Source organism: Ranitomeya variabilis, chromosome 8 (assembly GCF_051348905.1).
Source record: "Ranitomeya variabilis isolate aRanVar5 chromosome 8, aRanVar5.hap1, whole genome shotgun sequence".
In the NCBI taxonomy this organism is placed as follows: Eukaryota; Metazoa; Chordata; class Amphibia; order Anura; family Dendrobatidae; genus Ranitomeya; species Ranitomeya variabilis.
Genome location: NC_135239.1, coordinates 197,122,610 through 197,135,922, shown reverse-complemented (window position 1 = coordinate 197,135,922; position 13,313 = coordinate 197,122,610). Strand labels below are relative to the sequence as shown.

Genomic DNA, 13,313 nt, shown 5'->3' with positions numbered 1-13,313 from the left:
TCAAACTAAATAATTTATTCACCATTTAATCATGTTTTGTATATATTGATGGCATCATAAAATTTGCCACATGGCGTCAATTAATTGATTTATTTATATATTTTCAGATTCTATTTATATGTCGTAGCCATTGGAGCCATCTATTGCCATATTACTTGAGCAAATTATGCTATATTCCTTTTTTTATTTTTTTATTTCTATTTATATATTATTTTTTTTACTGATCCGTCTGTCATTCCGTTCCCCCTGCATCACACATATATTTTTAGCTTTTATTTTTATTGTTTTTATGTAATTCATTTTTTTTATAAAATCTTTGTGTGACATCCATTTTTTCTTTGGTAGTTTGTGTAATCATGTTTTTTTATATATGTTAATAAAGTGATATATTTTTTATTAGCACTATGAATATCTTTTTTGGGGGGGTTATATGTAGTCTGGTAACAGTCCGAGGTCAGAATACTGGGAAGGTAGCGGATCAAGGCAAATGGATGGTCAAAGGCGAGGTCCAAGGTCGGGCAGCAAAGTACAGGAACACACAGAGAACAGAGCGAGCGCACACCATTTGAGCAAAGCTACAACTTGCGCTGATTAGAGGCAGGGAGCTGGCTAACTAGCGAAGTAATCACTCGAAAAGCAGACACATGGAGGACGGGTAAAATTTCACTCAACATACTGACAGTTCAGCAAGCCCCAGCCTCAAATTGGACGACTGAGCTGCCACCACCAGACTTACAGCACAGCACGCCCCTGTCCTAGATTGGACGGCTGAACTGTCACTCACTTCTTCCAGATACCCCTATAGGTGGATTTGTGGCACAGTGCTTACAAGCTCTTTTCTATTGAGCTTGTAAGCGCTGTTTTAAAGCTGGGCAGGATCTCTAGAGCGTACTGTTACTTCCTGATCAGAGCTACCTTCAGCGCAGCGCTTACAAGCTACAAAGCAGCGGCGGTGGTCGGTCTCCTATGCAACGAGCTGTAAACAAAACAATAGTTTTAATAACTAAAGAACGGATGCAAATTTTAATAAGCAGTAAATTGCAAAAGTGGTTATTTTTACAAGCACTATTCAACAAACCCTACAGACAAACCCTACATGATAGAGTTTGCCCAAAATTAGAAAAGCTTGCTGATTTCTTCCAGAAACAGCGCCACACCTGACCATAGGTTGTCATTGGTATTGCAGCTCGTCTCCTTTAAAGTGAAAGGTTCTATGTTGCAACCTGTGCACAGGGATGATGGCACTGTTTTGGTTTTTTTTTTGGAAGAAAGCGGTCATGTTTTTGTAATCTTGGACAAACCCTTTAATTTATCCAGGTGGATTTCCTATTGCTTCTGTACGGAATACATGATATAAGATTATGTATAAGGGAAGGCGGAACAGGCATTGATGTGTCAGTTCGGTCAGGTGTTGGCTACGTCGTCGTGTCATGTGGCTGGAATCGGCTTCCTGGTACGTTTCCTGGTAACTATTGTGACGCCAGTGTAAACATAACAGCGTCCCGGCTCCAGCCATTCCGCAAGAAGTAGCCGCTCTCCGATACTCGTCTCCATATCTGACAGTGAAATGTCCAACGCTGCATGGCAGCGATTCAGCAGAACCCGGTGTAAGGTTACCAAAGCGTCAATAGAACAAATGCAACGTAGCAACAATTCGGGTACGAAAGCGACAACCCTGCATTGTTACTTGCCTGATGGGCGTCTACAAAGCGGCACGCAGGCTTTATTACCCTTGAATTCTGAAAAAATAAAATTAACTTCTGACACAGTATAAGGGTTTACTTAAAATGAAAAAAATAAATAAATAAATAAAAGAATAAAATAAATAAATAAAAAATATATATAAATTATATAAAAATAAAAGAACAAAATAAATAAAAAATAAATATAAATTATATAAAAATAAAAGAATAAAATAAATAAAAAATTAATATAAATTATATAAAAATAAAAGAATGAAATAAATAAAAAATATATATAAATTATATTAAAATAAAAGAATAAAATAAATTATATATATATATATATATATATATATATATATATATATATATATATATATATATATATATATATATATATATATAAAACTTTGTGTTTCTCCAGCGATCAGTCCAATGGTAGAGTAAAATATACCTTTTATTTATCCATTAAAAATTTCCAGATTTCTTCAGTTACAATATTGCATACATTCAATCAATCCCTTATGGACATAAATGATTTGGTATGTAAATGGATTAACCCCCTTAAACAGAGTTTTTTTATGGTGTGAGAAGTGAATTTACAGGAGGTTAAATTTACAATTTACAATTTGTGATAATAAACACTAACTGTAATGATCTTTTCCATTGTTTATAGCACTGATATTTATTGCTAGGTATAACCATAGTGCGACCCGACTTTCTCAGATGTGCAGAAGATAGAGAAAAAAAACCTCCATCTTTTCCATTCTGACAGTGTGTGGAAATCTGGCTGCACTCATATGACATCCGAGTGCAGTCTGAAGATTTCCATGTACTCATTGACTTGCATGGCCGAGTGTGATCAGAATATCGGATCAAATTTTGGCATGCAGTGATATTTTCCTCACTTAGGGCAAGCACCACTCCAGAGTCCCCTACACTTGAGTCCCCTACACTTAGGGCAAGCACCACTCCAGAGTCCCCTACACTTGGGGCAAGCACCACTCCAGAGTCCCCTACACTTAGGGCAAGCACCACTCCAGAGTCCCCTACACTTGAGTCCCCTACACTTAGGGCAAGCACCACTCCAGAGTCCCCTACACTTAGGGCAAGCACCACTCCAGAGTCCCCTACACTTAGGGCAAGCACCACTCCAGAGTCCCCTGCACTTAGGGCAAGCACCACTCCAGAGTCCCCTACACTTAGGGCAAGCACCATTCCAGAGTCCCTTACACTTAGGTCTCGCTACACTTAGGGCAAGCACCACTTCAGAGTCCCCTACACTTAGGGCAAGCACCACTCCAGAGTCCCCTACACTTGGGGCAAGCACCACTCCAGAGTCCCCTACACTTAGGGCAAGCACCACTCCAGAGTCCCCTACACTTGGGGCAAGCACCACTCCAGAGTCCCCTACACTTGGGGCAAGCACCACTCCAGAGTCCCCTACACTTAGGGCAACACCACTCCAGAGTCCCCTACACTTAGGGCTAGCCCCACTCCAGAGTCCCCTACACTTAGGGCAAGCACCACTCCAGAGTCCCCTACACTTAGGGCAAGCACCACTCCAGAGTCCCCTACACTTAGGGCAAGCACCACTCCAGAGTCCCCTACACTTAGGGCAAGCACCACTCCAGAGTCCCCTACACTTAGGGCAAGCACCACTCCAGAGTCCCCTACACTTAGGGCAAGCACCACTCCAGAGTCCCCTACACTTAGGGCAAGCACCACTCCAGAGTCCCCTGCACTTAGGGCAAGCACCACTCCAGAGTCCCCTACACTTAGGGCAAGCACCACTTCAGAGTCCCCTACACTTAGGGCAAGCACCACTCCAGAGTCCCCTACACTTGGGGCAAGCACCACTCCAGAGTCCCCTACACTTAGGGCAAGCACCACTCCAGAGTCCCCTACACTTGGGGCAAGCACCACTCCAGAGTCCCCTACACTTGGGGCAAGCACCACTCCAGAGTCCCCTACACTTAGGGCAACACCACTCCAGAGTCCCCTACACTTAGGGCTAGCCCCACTCCAGAGTCCCCTACACTTAGGGCTAGCACCACTCCAGAGTCCCCTACACTTAGGGCTAGCACCACTCCAGAGTCCCCTACACTTGGGGCAAGCACCACTCCAGAGTCCCCTACACTTAGGGCAAGCACCACTCCAGAGTTCCCTACACTTAGGGCAAGCACCACTCCAGAGTCCCCTACACTTAGGGCAAGCACCACTCCAGAGTCCCCTACACTTAGGGCTAGCACCACTCTAGAGTCCCCTACACTTAGGGCAAGCACCACTCCACAGTCCCCTACACTTAGGGAAAGCACCACTCCAGAGTCCCCTACACTTAGGGCAAGCACCACTCTAGAGTCCCCTACACTTAGGGCAAGCACCACTCCACAGTCCCCTACACTTAGGGCTAGCACCACTCTAGAGTCCCCTACACTTAGGGCAAGCACCACTCCACAGTCCCCTACACTTAGGGAAAGCACCACTCCAGAGTCCCCTACACTTAGGGCTACCACCACTCCAGAGTCCCCTACACGTAGGGCTACCACCACTCCAGAGTCCCCTACACTTAGGGCTAGCACCACTCCAGAGCCCCCTATACTTAGGGCAAGCACCACTCCAGAGTCCCCTACTCTTAGGGTTAGCACCACTCCAGAGTCCCCTACACTTAGGGCTAGCACCACTCCAAAGTCCCCTACACTTAGAGCTAGCACCACTCCAGAGTCCCCTACACTTAGGGCTAGCACCACTCCAGAATCCCCTACACTTAGGGCTAGCACCACTCCAGAATCCCCTACACTTAGGGCAAGCTCCACTCCAGAGTCCCCTACACTTAGGGCAAGCACCACTCCAGAGTCCCCTACACTTAGGGCAAGCACCACTCCAGAGTCACCTACACTTAGGGCAAGCACCATTCCAGAGTCACCTACACTTAGGGCAAGCACCATTCCAGAGTCCCTTACACTTAGGTCTCGCTCACACGAGCGTATAACACGGCCGAGGGCTATGCAATGTTTTATCGGATAGCTCTCGGCACAATGTTATACTATGGAGCAGTGCAGATCTGCAATTATTTTCTCATGCTGATCTGGCGTGAGAAAACAATCGCAACATGCTGCGAGTGCATCCGAGAATTGAATCGCACGCACCATATATATTAAGAGTGTGTATGAAACATGGGGCTGCACTCGAATGTCATCAGAGTGCAGTCCGATTACCGTGGAAGCTGGCAATGGGGGCAGGCAATCCCCTGCCTGTGTTGCGGCTGTCAAACATGCAGCCGTGGGGACTCGAATATATTATTTGAGCATGCGGAAGACACTCTTAGCACCCGAGCATGCTCAGATAACACCTTATCCCAGCACGTTCGCTCATCACTACTTATAATCATTGCAAACCATTTTTTTCTTTAAATAAAATTATGGCATTTTATTGCATCTTGATTTACCCTTTGTTGTTACCTTTAAAAAGTAAAATTTCATCATCTAAAAGTGCAGAAAACCTAATGTTAAAAAAAAAAAAAAAAATCACATTAGAAAAGCGCTCCAGCTCATAAAGTGTTAACAGTCGTGTTCTTATTGATATGTGTTGTTTATGATAACAATGCTTGTTTTGGATTCTTGGAACACAAACATTCTATTGTAAATATTATCATTACTGCATTGTCTTGGACTTCAGATTTCACCCTCTCAAGAGCTTCTGCAGCAGCTGATGAGTTAAAAATAAATCAATCAGGCTGCAGTCATCTGCTGCCCTATTAATGCTAATAACTTATCCAGGAGGTGTTAATTTGGAGCTAATTTTGATCAATGATTTATTTCAGTAAAAAGGTCACTGTACCCTCCTTCCCCCCCATACTGTGCACCCCTTTGCTGCAGGACCTGGTAGTTGTGTGTGTCCTGGAGGGGAGGGGGAAGAGGAGGAGGAGGAGGAGGAGGAGGGTGCTGCTCCTGTGTATGTAGTGTGTGTGTAACTGGGGAGGGAGAGGTGAGTGCCAGTGCGCATGCGTGCCAGTTCCCATTGCTGTGCATGGATCATAGGGACAGGATGGAATGAAACCTTTGTATCTCTTTAAAGGAACCGTGAGGAAATAGCTGCATCAAAGTCTCTTCCTATCTGCAAAAGGGGAACAACAACAAAAAGTTTTTCTGGAATGGAATAACAGGATGGCTGGGATCCCTGGATAAAGGATCTGGATACAAAAAAAGAAAAGTTGCAAACAAGGATCTGGATACAAAAAGTTTGGGCAGGGATGACCTGACTGTGATCTGTCACCTGCGGAGCCCCCATAAGCTTCCGACCACCATGGCCAAAGTGATCCAGAAGAAGAACCACTGGACGAGCAGGGTGCACCAGTGCGCGGTGAGCAGCCGGGGCTCCGGGGGAGAGCTCAGCCTGCCGCCGCTGCTGGGGGGCGCGGAGGACGGAGAGTTCCTCTACCTGGGGGAGGTGGAGGACGGAGAGGGCAAGCTGCAGGGAGGGGAGCTGCTGCTGGAGGTGGCGGGGGTCCCGGTGTCAGGACTGCCCCGGTACGACGTGCTGGAGATGGTGCGGAGCTGCGGGGAGCAGGTCCCCATCACAGCTGTGAGGCAAGGTAGGTGAGACCCCTCTATAACACCCCTCTATAACAGCCCCAGCTCTCTGTTAAGGGTTAATAGTGGGTGTACAAACGTAGCAGGGCTCAATCTGTCATTTAAAGGGGTATTCCCTCTTGTATAATCATGGGGCTCTGACTGTTGGGACCCCCCCCCACCCCTGAAAATAGGGGGGAAATGATGGGGAAGGGGCTGCACTTGTTGGGACTCATTCAGAGATCCGATCTTTGCATATTTTTCACCGATAGCAATCGCACCTATAGGGCCATGTGTCCAATTTTATTTTATTTATTCATTTACCTTTTTTTTTTCCACCGCAAATATCGTAGACTTGTAGTATTATTATTATTATTATTATTATTGTTATTATTATTATTTTATTTTTTAATATATATATATATATTTTTTTTTTTTTTTTGATCCGATGGTAGTCTCAAATTCGGTAATACAAGTCAGTGAGGTCTGCGAGAAAAATCGGACTGCACTCAGATGACATCCGAATTTCACGACGGAGGTATTTTTATTTCTCCGCGTACAAAAAACAAATCTGATGACTTTCGTACTACAGTCCGATCAGAATCATCGGTCCCATTTTCTCATCCTTAGAAAAAATAAATAAATAAAAAATTCGGACATCTGAATGAGCCCTAAGTCTACGTTCCCTATATGAGTTTTTGGTGTTTTTTTTTTTTTTTAATATATTTTTTTTTAAACGCAGATTTTATTTTTTTTTTTATGCAAGTAACTTATTTTACTTAATGGGTACAGAAATAGTGCCGAAAATGTGCAACAACTACAACTCACAGAAAAGTTCCACGTGGGAACGTATCCTTATGGCAGGAACCCTTAACTGTTCCCTTTGTGCACCCTTAGGATAGTGCAGTGGGTTTACTTGCAGTCCCATGTAAAAGGTGAAATCACAGGGAAAATTGCTGATAAAGTTGATGAAAAAGTTTGATGTCGTCTTGATCAACGTACATGATATTGATACACAGTGATAAATCTTGCTCACCTGAAAGCTTTTTTTGCAACCTGTGATCAATCGATTTTTTTTTTTTTTTTTTTTTTTTTTTTTTTAAATCAATTATCAGTGGGGGTGGATCCCAAAACAAGACATATTCATTCTCTATGGGGCTGCTGGGAAATAAACCACGCGCTCAGCAGTTTGGAAGCCTCATAGGGAATATATGGTGCTGCTGTCGAGCATGAGCACTGTCGCTCCATTCTGTCGATCGGTGCGGGTCCTTCCTTTCTGACTACCACTAATAAATAAGTTTTTGCTAGTGATGAGCGAACGTGCTGGGTTAAGGTGTTATATGAGCATGCTCGAGTGCTCGAAAAATCTATTCTAGTCCCCGCGACTGTTTGACTATCAAATAGACAACCCCTGCATGTGTTGTGGCTGTCAAACATTGGCGAGACATGCAGCCGCGGCGACTCAATCATATTTTTCGAGCACTGTTATCACTCAAGCATGCTCAGATAACACCTTATCCAAGCACGTTCGCTCATCACTAGTTCTCGCCTACAATGTGGGTACAGAATAACTAGTTTTCACCGGACCACCCATTTAACTGCTTGTAGTTTTATCGTTTGGCTTAGAGATGAAACCCCTCAATCAGCGGTCAGGCCATATTACAAGGCACCTATTGAAACAATTGGTCTGTTTGGGGCACCGAAGACTCTACTTTGACCCCACTAATAACTGTATAAAAGCAAATAAAGGGAGATGGGGCGGAAAATGACTTCTTTAAATAACAAATCCGGCTCTGCTGCATTTTCTTATACTTTGCAGTCATGTGTCCATTGTACGCCCAGATAATTACCAGCCCATTCTACTGTTGCGTTCTGCTCTGATGATACATTTTGGAATGTTTTGGATTCTTGATGTTGGTGTAAATCCAGCAATAGTCATTGGTTTCCTTTTTTTTTTTTTTTTTTTCCCATGACTGGATTATAGTAGTGTACTCAGCACTGTGCAGCGTTAAAACGTTAAAAATATCTTTCCCTCCACACATTCCCCACATTGCTGAACAGATAACACTCTCAGGTGAGATGTGGCAAGGATCTGAGCAAGTGCTGGCATCAGCGGCTCCTCGCAAGGAATAATTGATATTTTCTACTCTCGTGTTTATTGTTATGGTTTATAATATGGGAGATGTTTGGCCAATTTGTCACGGTGGATTTATAAATGACGCGGCGTGGATATCATAAAGGAAAATTCCCTTTTGAATGGAAAAGAACCAGATGAAGGATCTTGAAGTCGCCATTTCTCAGTTTTATCTTTAAAGTTTTTTTGAGTTGGAAAATCCCTTTTGTTTGTGATCATTATCGGCCACAACAACTAATAGTCAGGATTTTCTTTTTTCTATGTTTTATGTCACTTTCCGTCCTGAGATGACATGTTTTACACATGTTATATTATTCCAAAAGTGTGATTAAGGCCAATGGCCTGCGGTCAGGTGAAGGCCTGTAACTCTGCAGCACGTGATCCCCCTACCTCGACGCGCGTCCTTAAGGTTTTCTGTGTCAATATTTGTTCCCTGCGCAGTACAGATAGAACTCACCTGTAACCTCCACCCAGCGCTCATGAGTCACACCTGAGGATTTTGTCAGCCTTGGGGACATCCATATGTTAGCTCCACCACTTCATGCAATCAAAACAGTGGACTCTAGGTTTGCAAAATGGAAATTTGGAAAAACGGGTTCCAAGAGCTTGCCATCATCCTGATATCATTACTTTGACTTTACTGTCCATTTCATATGCCAACATTCTCCTCATATTATATAACCAGACAATCCATGCACTCCTGAAATCTGTGTTGCTGGCCTCTATAGTTCCCTAGCTATCTGTCCCTGTCACATACAGCCCAATTTGAGTGTGATATCGATCTTGTTTGATTTCGATGGGATCATCTGACCCGACTCTCCTTGATGATATATGTTGAAAGAGAAGGATCGCACTTATTGGAATTTCAACAGCCGATCTTTTTTGTTTCTCAGGGGAAATAAGATGCTGCCATATTAGTCTGGCAGCGCCTTTCTCTTGTCGGAAACACATGCTCGTCCTAGCACATGTACATGTATATGGTGGAGCCAGGAGAGATAACTGGACGTATGTTTTGGCTGATGACCGCTTTTTGATAGACTTGTGGTGGCCCCTGTGCAACAAAAGCATGTGTTTTTCATTCATATAAAAGTGAATGGGATGGTGAATTTTTTCGCGGAGATATTATCCTGTATTGATCTGAGTGTCGGCAGTGCAGGTCTGTGGCTCCATGGTAAAATCGGGACTGCACTCGGATGCCATTTTTTCATGAACTGCTAGATAGGAAAAGTTCGAGAAACCTTAACTCATCCCAGAAAAAAAATGATAAAGCTCTGAACAAGATTGCTGATGAAACTAGGACCTACATAAAAAGAAAAATGGACGTTTGAATGATCCCTTAACAACGACTCTCTAATCAGCCCATCATTCAATGGAATAAAACTTAGAGTCAAAGGAACCACATGGTGACTTCTTGTTTTGCCTAACATCAGCTCCTGTATAGGAGACCTGCACCTTGTGACTCTGCGGGCCTTGTGGCTACAAATACACTATAAATCAGGGAGTGGGGGATATGTGATGTGACTACTCCAGATCAGATAAGCACTTTCCACTCCTAAAGTGTCAATCTCATTATCTGGCTCCTAATTAACACCTCAAGGTCTGCTTTCCTACCTCATTCATTAAGCTTAAGAAAACACAGCAAGCAGGTGGTATCCAAGAAAAGCAGTCATCCAGTAATCTGAAGGAGACCATCAGTTCAAAAGGGTTTATCAGGGCATTGAGCAAAGTCTTGGAGTCCATAACGCCCCATGGGCACAGTGAGACCTTGAATAGTCCATCTGCAATGTACCGTACTTTATATTCCCCCCCCCCCAAAAAAAAAATAAAAATAAAAATATGCCCTGTGCTCAATCCGTCACCATCTTTCTTTCTCATGGATTCAATGTGATTGATGTCCATGGCAAGGGAACTGGGTCCATACAACATGTGCATTAAGAATCAAAAATAGGTAAGTTTCAGGTTTTCGGCTCCTTTTGCCTCAACTCATTTGCTCTGTTGGGGGGAACGTCTGAATCGGGGGGCGGACATACCATTGGTGCAACTTTTGCAGCCAACAGGGGCCCAGGAGGTGCGAAGGCCACTTCCATCCCCAAAGCCGGTGGGCTTGTGCATTATGATGAGCTATTAGACTTGTTCAGGACTAGTGATGGGCGAATGTTCCCGGATCAGGTGCCATCCAAGTGTCTTGGGTGCGCTCGAATAACATGTTCGAGTCCCCGCAGCTGCATGATTTGTGTCTGTTAGACAATCGCAACACATGCGGAGATTACCTGTTTGTTTGGCAATCCCTGCGTGTGTTCCAGCTGTCGAACATATTATTCGAGCACGTCCAAGATAGCACCCGAGCATGCTCAGATAACACGTTATCCCAGCACGTTCGCTCATCACAAACAGGGACCCTCTTTCATGTGTCCACTAGTCATGTAAAGTCCCCAAATAAACCTTAAATGTAGCTATAGATGTCCCTGGCTCTGATTCGGGTCCTGGTGCATGTTCATGACATCGTCCTGCACATGGTCTCCCCAAAGCTAATATTTCATCCTCTCTAGGGGAGCGACACTGTCCTATTGTGCACCGTCCTCCCATCCCCCATCTTGGTAGGATTATTTTCGTCATGGATATGCTTGATCTATAGAAGTTTGCAGTCGGTTGCCTTTTGGCAATATGTCTTTATTGTATCGCATGTAATAGCCACTCGTCATTTATCCCAGGTCTTGTCCTCTACGTAATATACGTACCTTACAAGTGTAAATTTACAGAAGACTCGGTAGAAGTCAGTGTGATAAATGGATTAACTTCTAACTCCACTATATTTCCTGCAACCATATAACAGACCACGGTGGTAGCCCATGACCGCCGGACCTGAGCCCTGTGAACCTCCTGCTTACGACCATCGCTGGTGCCTCTTCTGATTAGTAGGCTCAGCACAATGTCATACATACGTCATGCTGATCCTACTAATCAGAAGAAGCATTGAGGGCTCTGGTCCGGTGGCCATGGACTGTCGGTGTGGCCACTGGACCAGGGCCCTGTGACCTTCCTGCTTACGACCATCGCTGGTGCCTCTTCTGATTAGTGGGCTCAGCACAATGTCATACATACGTCATGCTGATCCTACTAATCAGAAGAAGCATTGAAGGCTTTGGTCCGCTGGCCATGGCTTGTCAGTGTAGCCACTGGACCAGGGCCCTGTGACCTTCCTGCTTACGACCATCGCTGGTGCCTCTTCTGATTACTAGGCTCAGCACAATGTCATACATACATCACGCTGATCCTACTAATGAGAAGAGGCATTGAGGGCTTTGGTCCGCTGGCCATGGCTTGTCAGTGTAGCCACTGGACCAGGGCCCTGTGACCCTCCTGCTTACGACCATCGCTGGTGCCTCTTCTGATTAGTAGGCTCAGCACAATGTCATACGTACATCACGCTGATCCTACTAATGAGAAGGGGCATCGAGGGCTCTGGTCCGGTGGCCATGGACTGTCGGTGTGGCCACTGGACCAGGGCCCTGTGACCCTCCTGCTTACGACCATCGCTGGTGCCTCTTCTGATTAGTAGGCTCAGCACAATGTCATACGTACATCACGCTGATCCTACTAATGAGAAGGGGCATTGAGGGCTCTGGTCCGGTGGCCATGGACTGTCAGTGTGGCCACTGGACCAGGGCCCTGTGACCCTCCTGCTTACGACCATCGCTGGTGCCTCTTCTGATTAGTAGGCTCAGCACAATGTCATACGTACATCACGCTGATCCTACTAATCATAAGAGGCATTGGGGGCTCTGGTCCGGCGGCCAAGGACTGTCGGTGTGGCCACTGGACCAGGGCTCTGGGTATATTTTTGCTGAACTCTAAGGGCTCATGCACACAACAGATTTTCTCGGATTCCGCTATCTGTGGTTTTCGCCAATATCCCTCATACCCCTGTTATTCTATGGGGCTATGCACATGTCCAATTCTTTTTCCTCGTGCCCCTCTGTGACATATCGAGTGTCTGACCAAATTCGGCAATGCAAGTCTATGGGTCCATGGAAAACATTGGATGCACTTGGATGACATCCCAGTGCGGTACGATTTTTTTCATGGGCCGACACAATAGAGAGGGCGGACAAACTTTTTTTTTTTTTTTTCTCTCTACCTCCAAGAAAATATAGTGCCACAATGTCTGATGAGAATAATGGGGCCGTTTTCCTTGGACGAATAAAAACTGTTGTGGGCACCTACCATGGTGCAAACTGGCTCATATTAGGGTTTGGTTTTAGGGGATTGCAAACTGGAAAGTTGCTCAGAACCCCTAACCTGGGAATAATTTAGCAGTAACTCTTTATCCTACACTAACCCATCAGGGAATATATAATTAACCCCTTCACTGTGTTAGACCTGCAGAGAATGTACAATTTACCAAAAAAATTGGGTCAAATAACCTTGTACATGGGCCCTGTTCTAAAAGAAATCCTCCCCTTTGGGTTAGATGGGGGGCCCAAATACATTTCAACGTTCTCTACAGTTTAGAGGATAACTTGCTAAATTTGGTTAAATATTGTATAATGAAAAGTTATTTATTGCATCCCCCTTTTATTAAAATTATCACACTCATCTTTGGTGGTTCTGGGTGAACTTTAGCTCATAGTTATGTATACGTCAGGGTATTCGCATACCATGTTATATTGGATTAGCTAGTATTTCTGGTTTCAGCTTTTGGAGTCCATCTGTCATAACAAAATCACGCGTCATACGGAGAATTCTGAGTTCATGCTCTCATCTATTAGCTAGGGTGGCTACATCAAGGAAGGGCGTATTATTTGTGCAACCTGTGCAGCTGCACGGGGGCCCAAGAGGTAAGGGGGCCTATTTTCACCTCCAAAGCAGGTGAAATTTTGCAGTGTGATGAGTGTTTTGATTACAAAGGACCCACATCTTGTTCTT

At 44.6% G+C, this 13,313-nt stretch overlaps 1 protein-coding gene across 6 annotated transcripts in view; it reads left to right on the top strand.

Moving 5' to 3' along the window:
- Positions 1-5,706: 5,706 nt before the first annotated feature.
- The window catches only part of MAGI1 (membrane associated guanylate kinase, WW and PDZ domain containing 1), a 446,025-nt gene continuing 438,418 nt past the window's right edge, over positions 5,707-13,313 (top strand). For 2 of the 6 annotated variants that reach the window (XM_077275976.1, XM_077275979.1), the window contains exon 1: positions 5,708-6,276. In XM_077275976.1, the coding sequence (XP_077132091.1) occupies positions 5,988-6,276 (289 nt within the window). In that variant the 5' untranslated portion in view covers positions 5,708-5,987. Of the gene's footprint in view, positions 6,277-13,313 lie in introns of all 6 variants that reach the window. The other 4 variants (XM_077275973.1, XM_077275972.1, XM_077275980.1 and 1 more) reach the window with 3 other exon arrangements.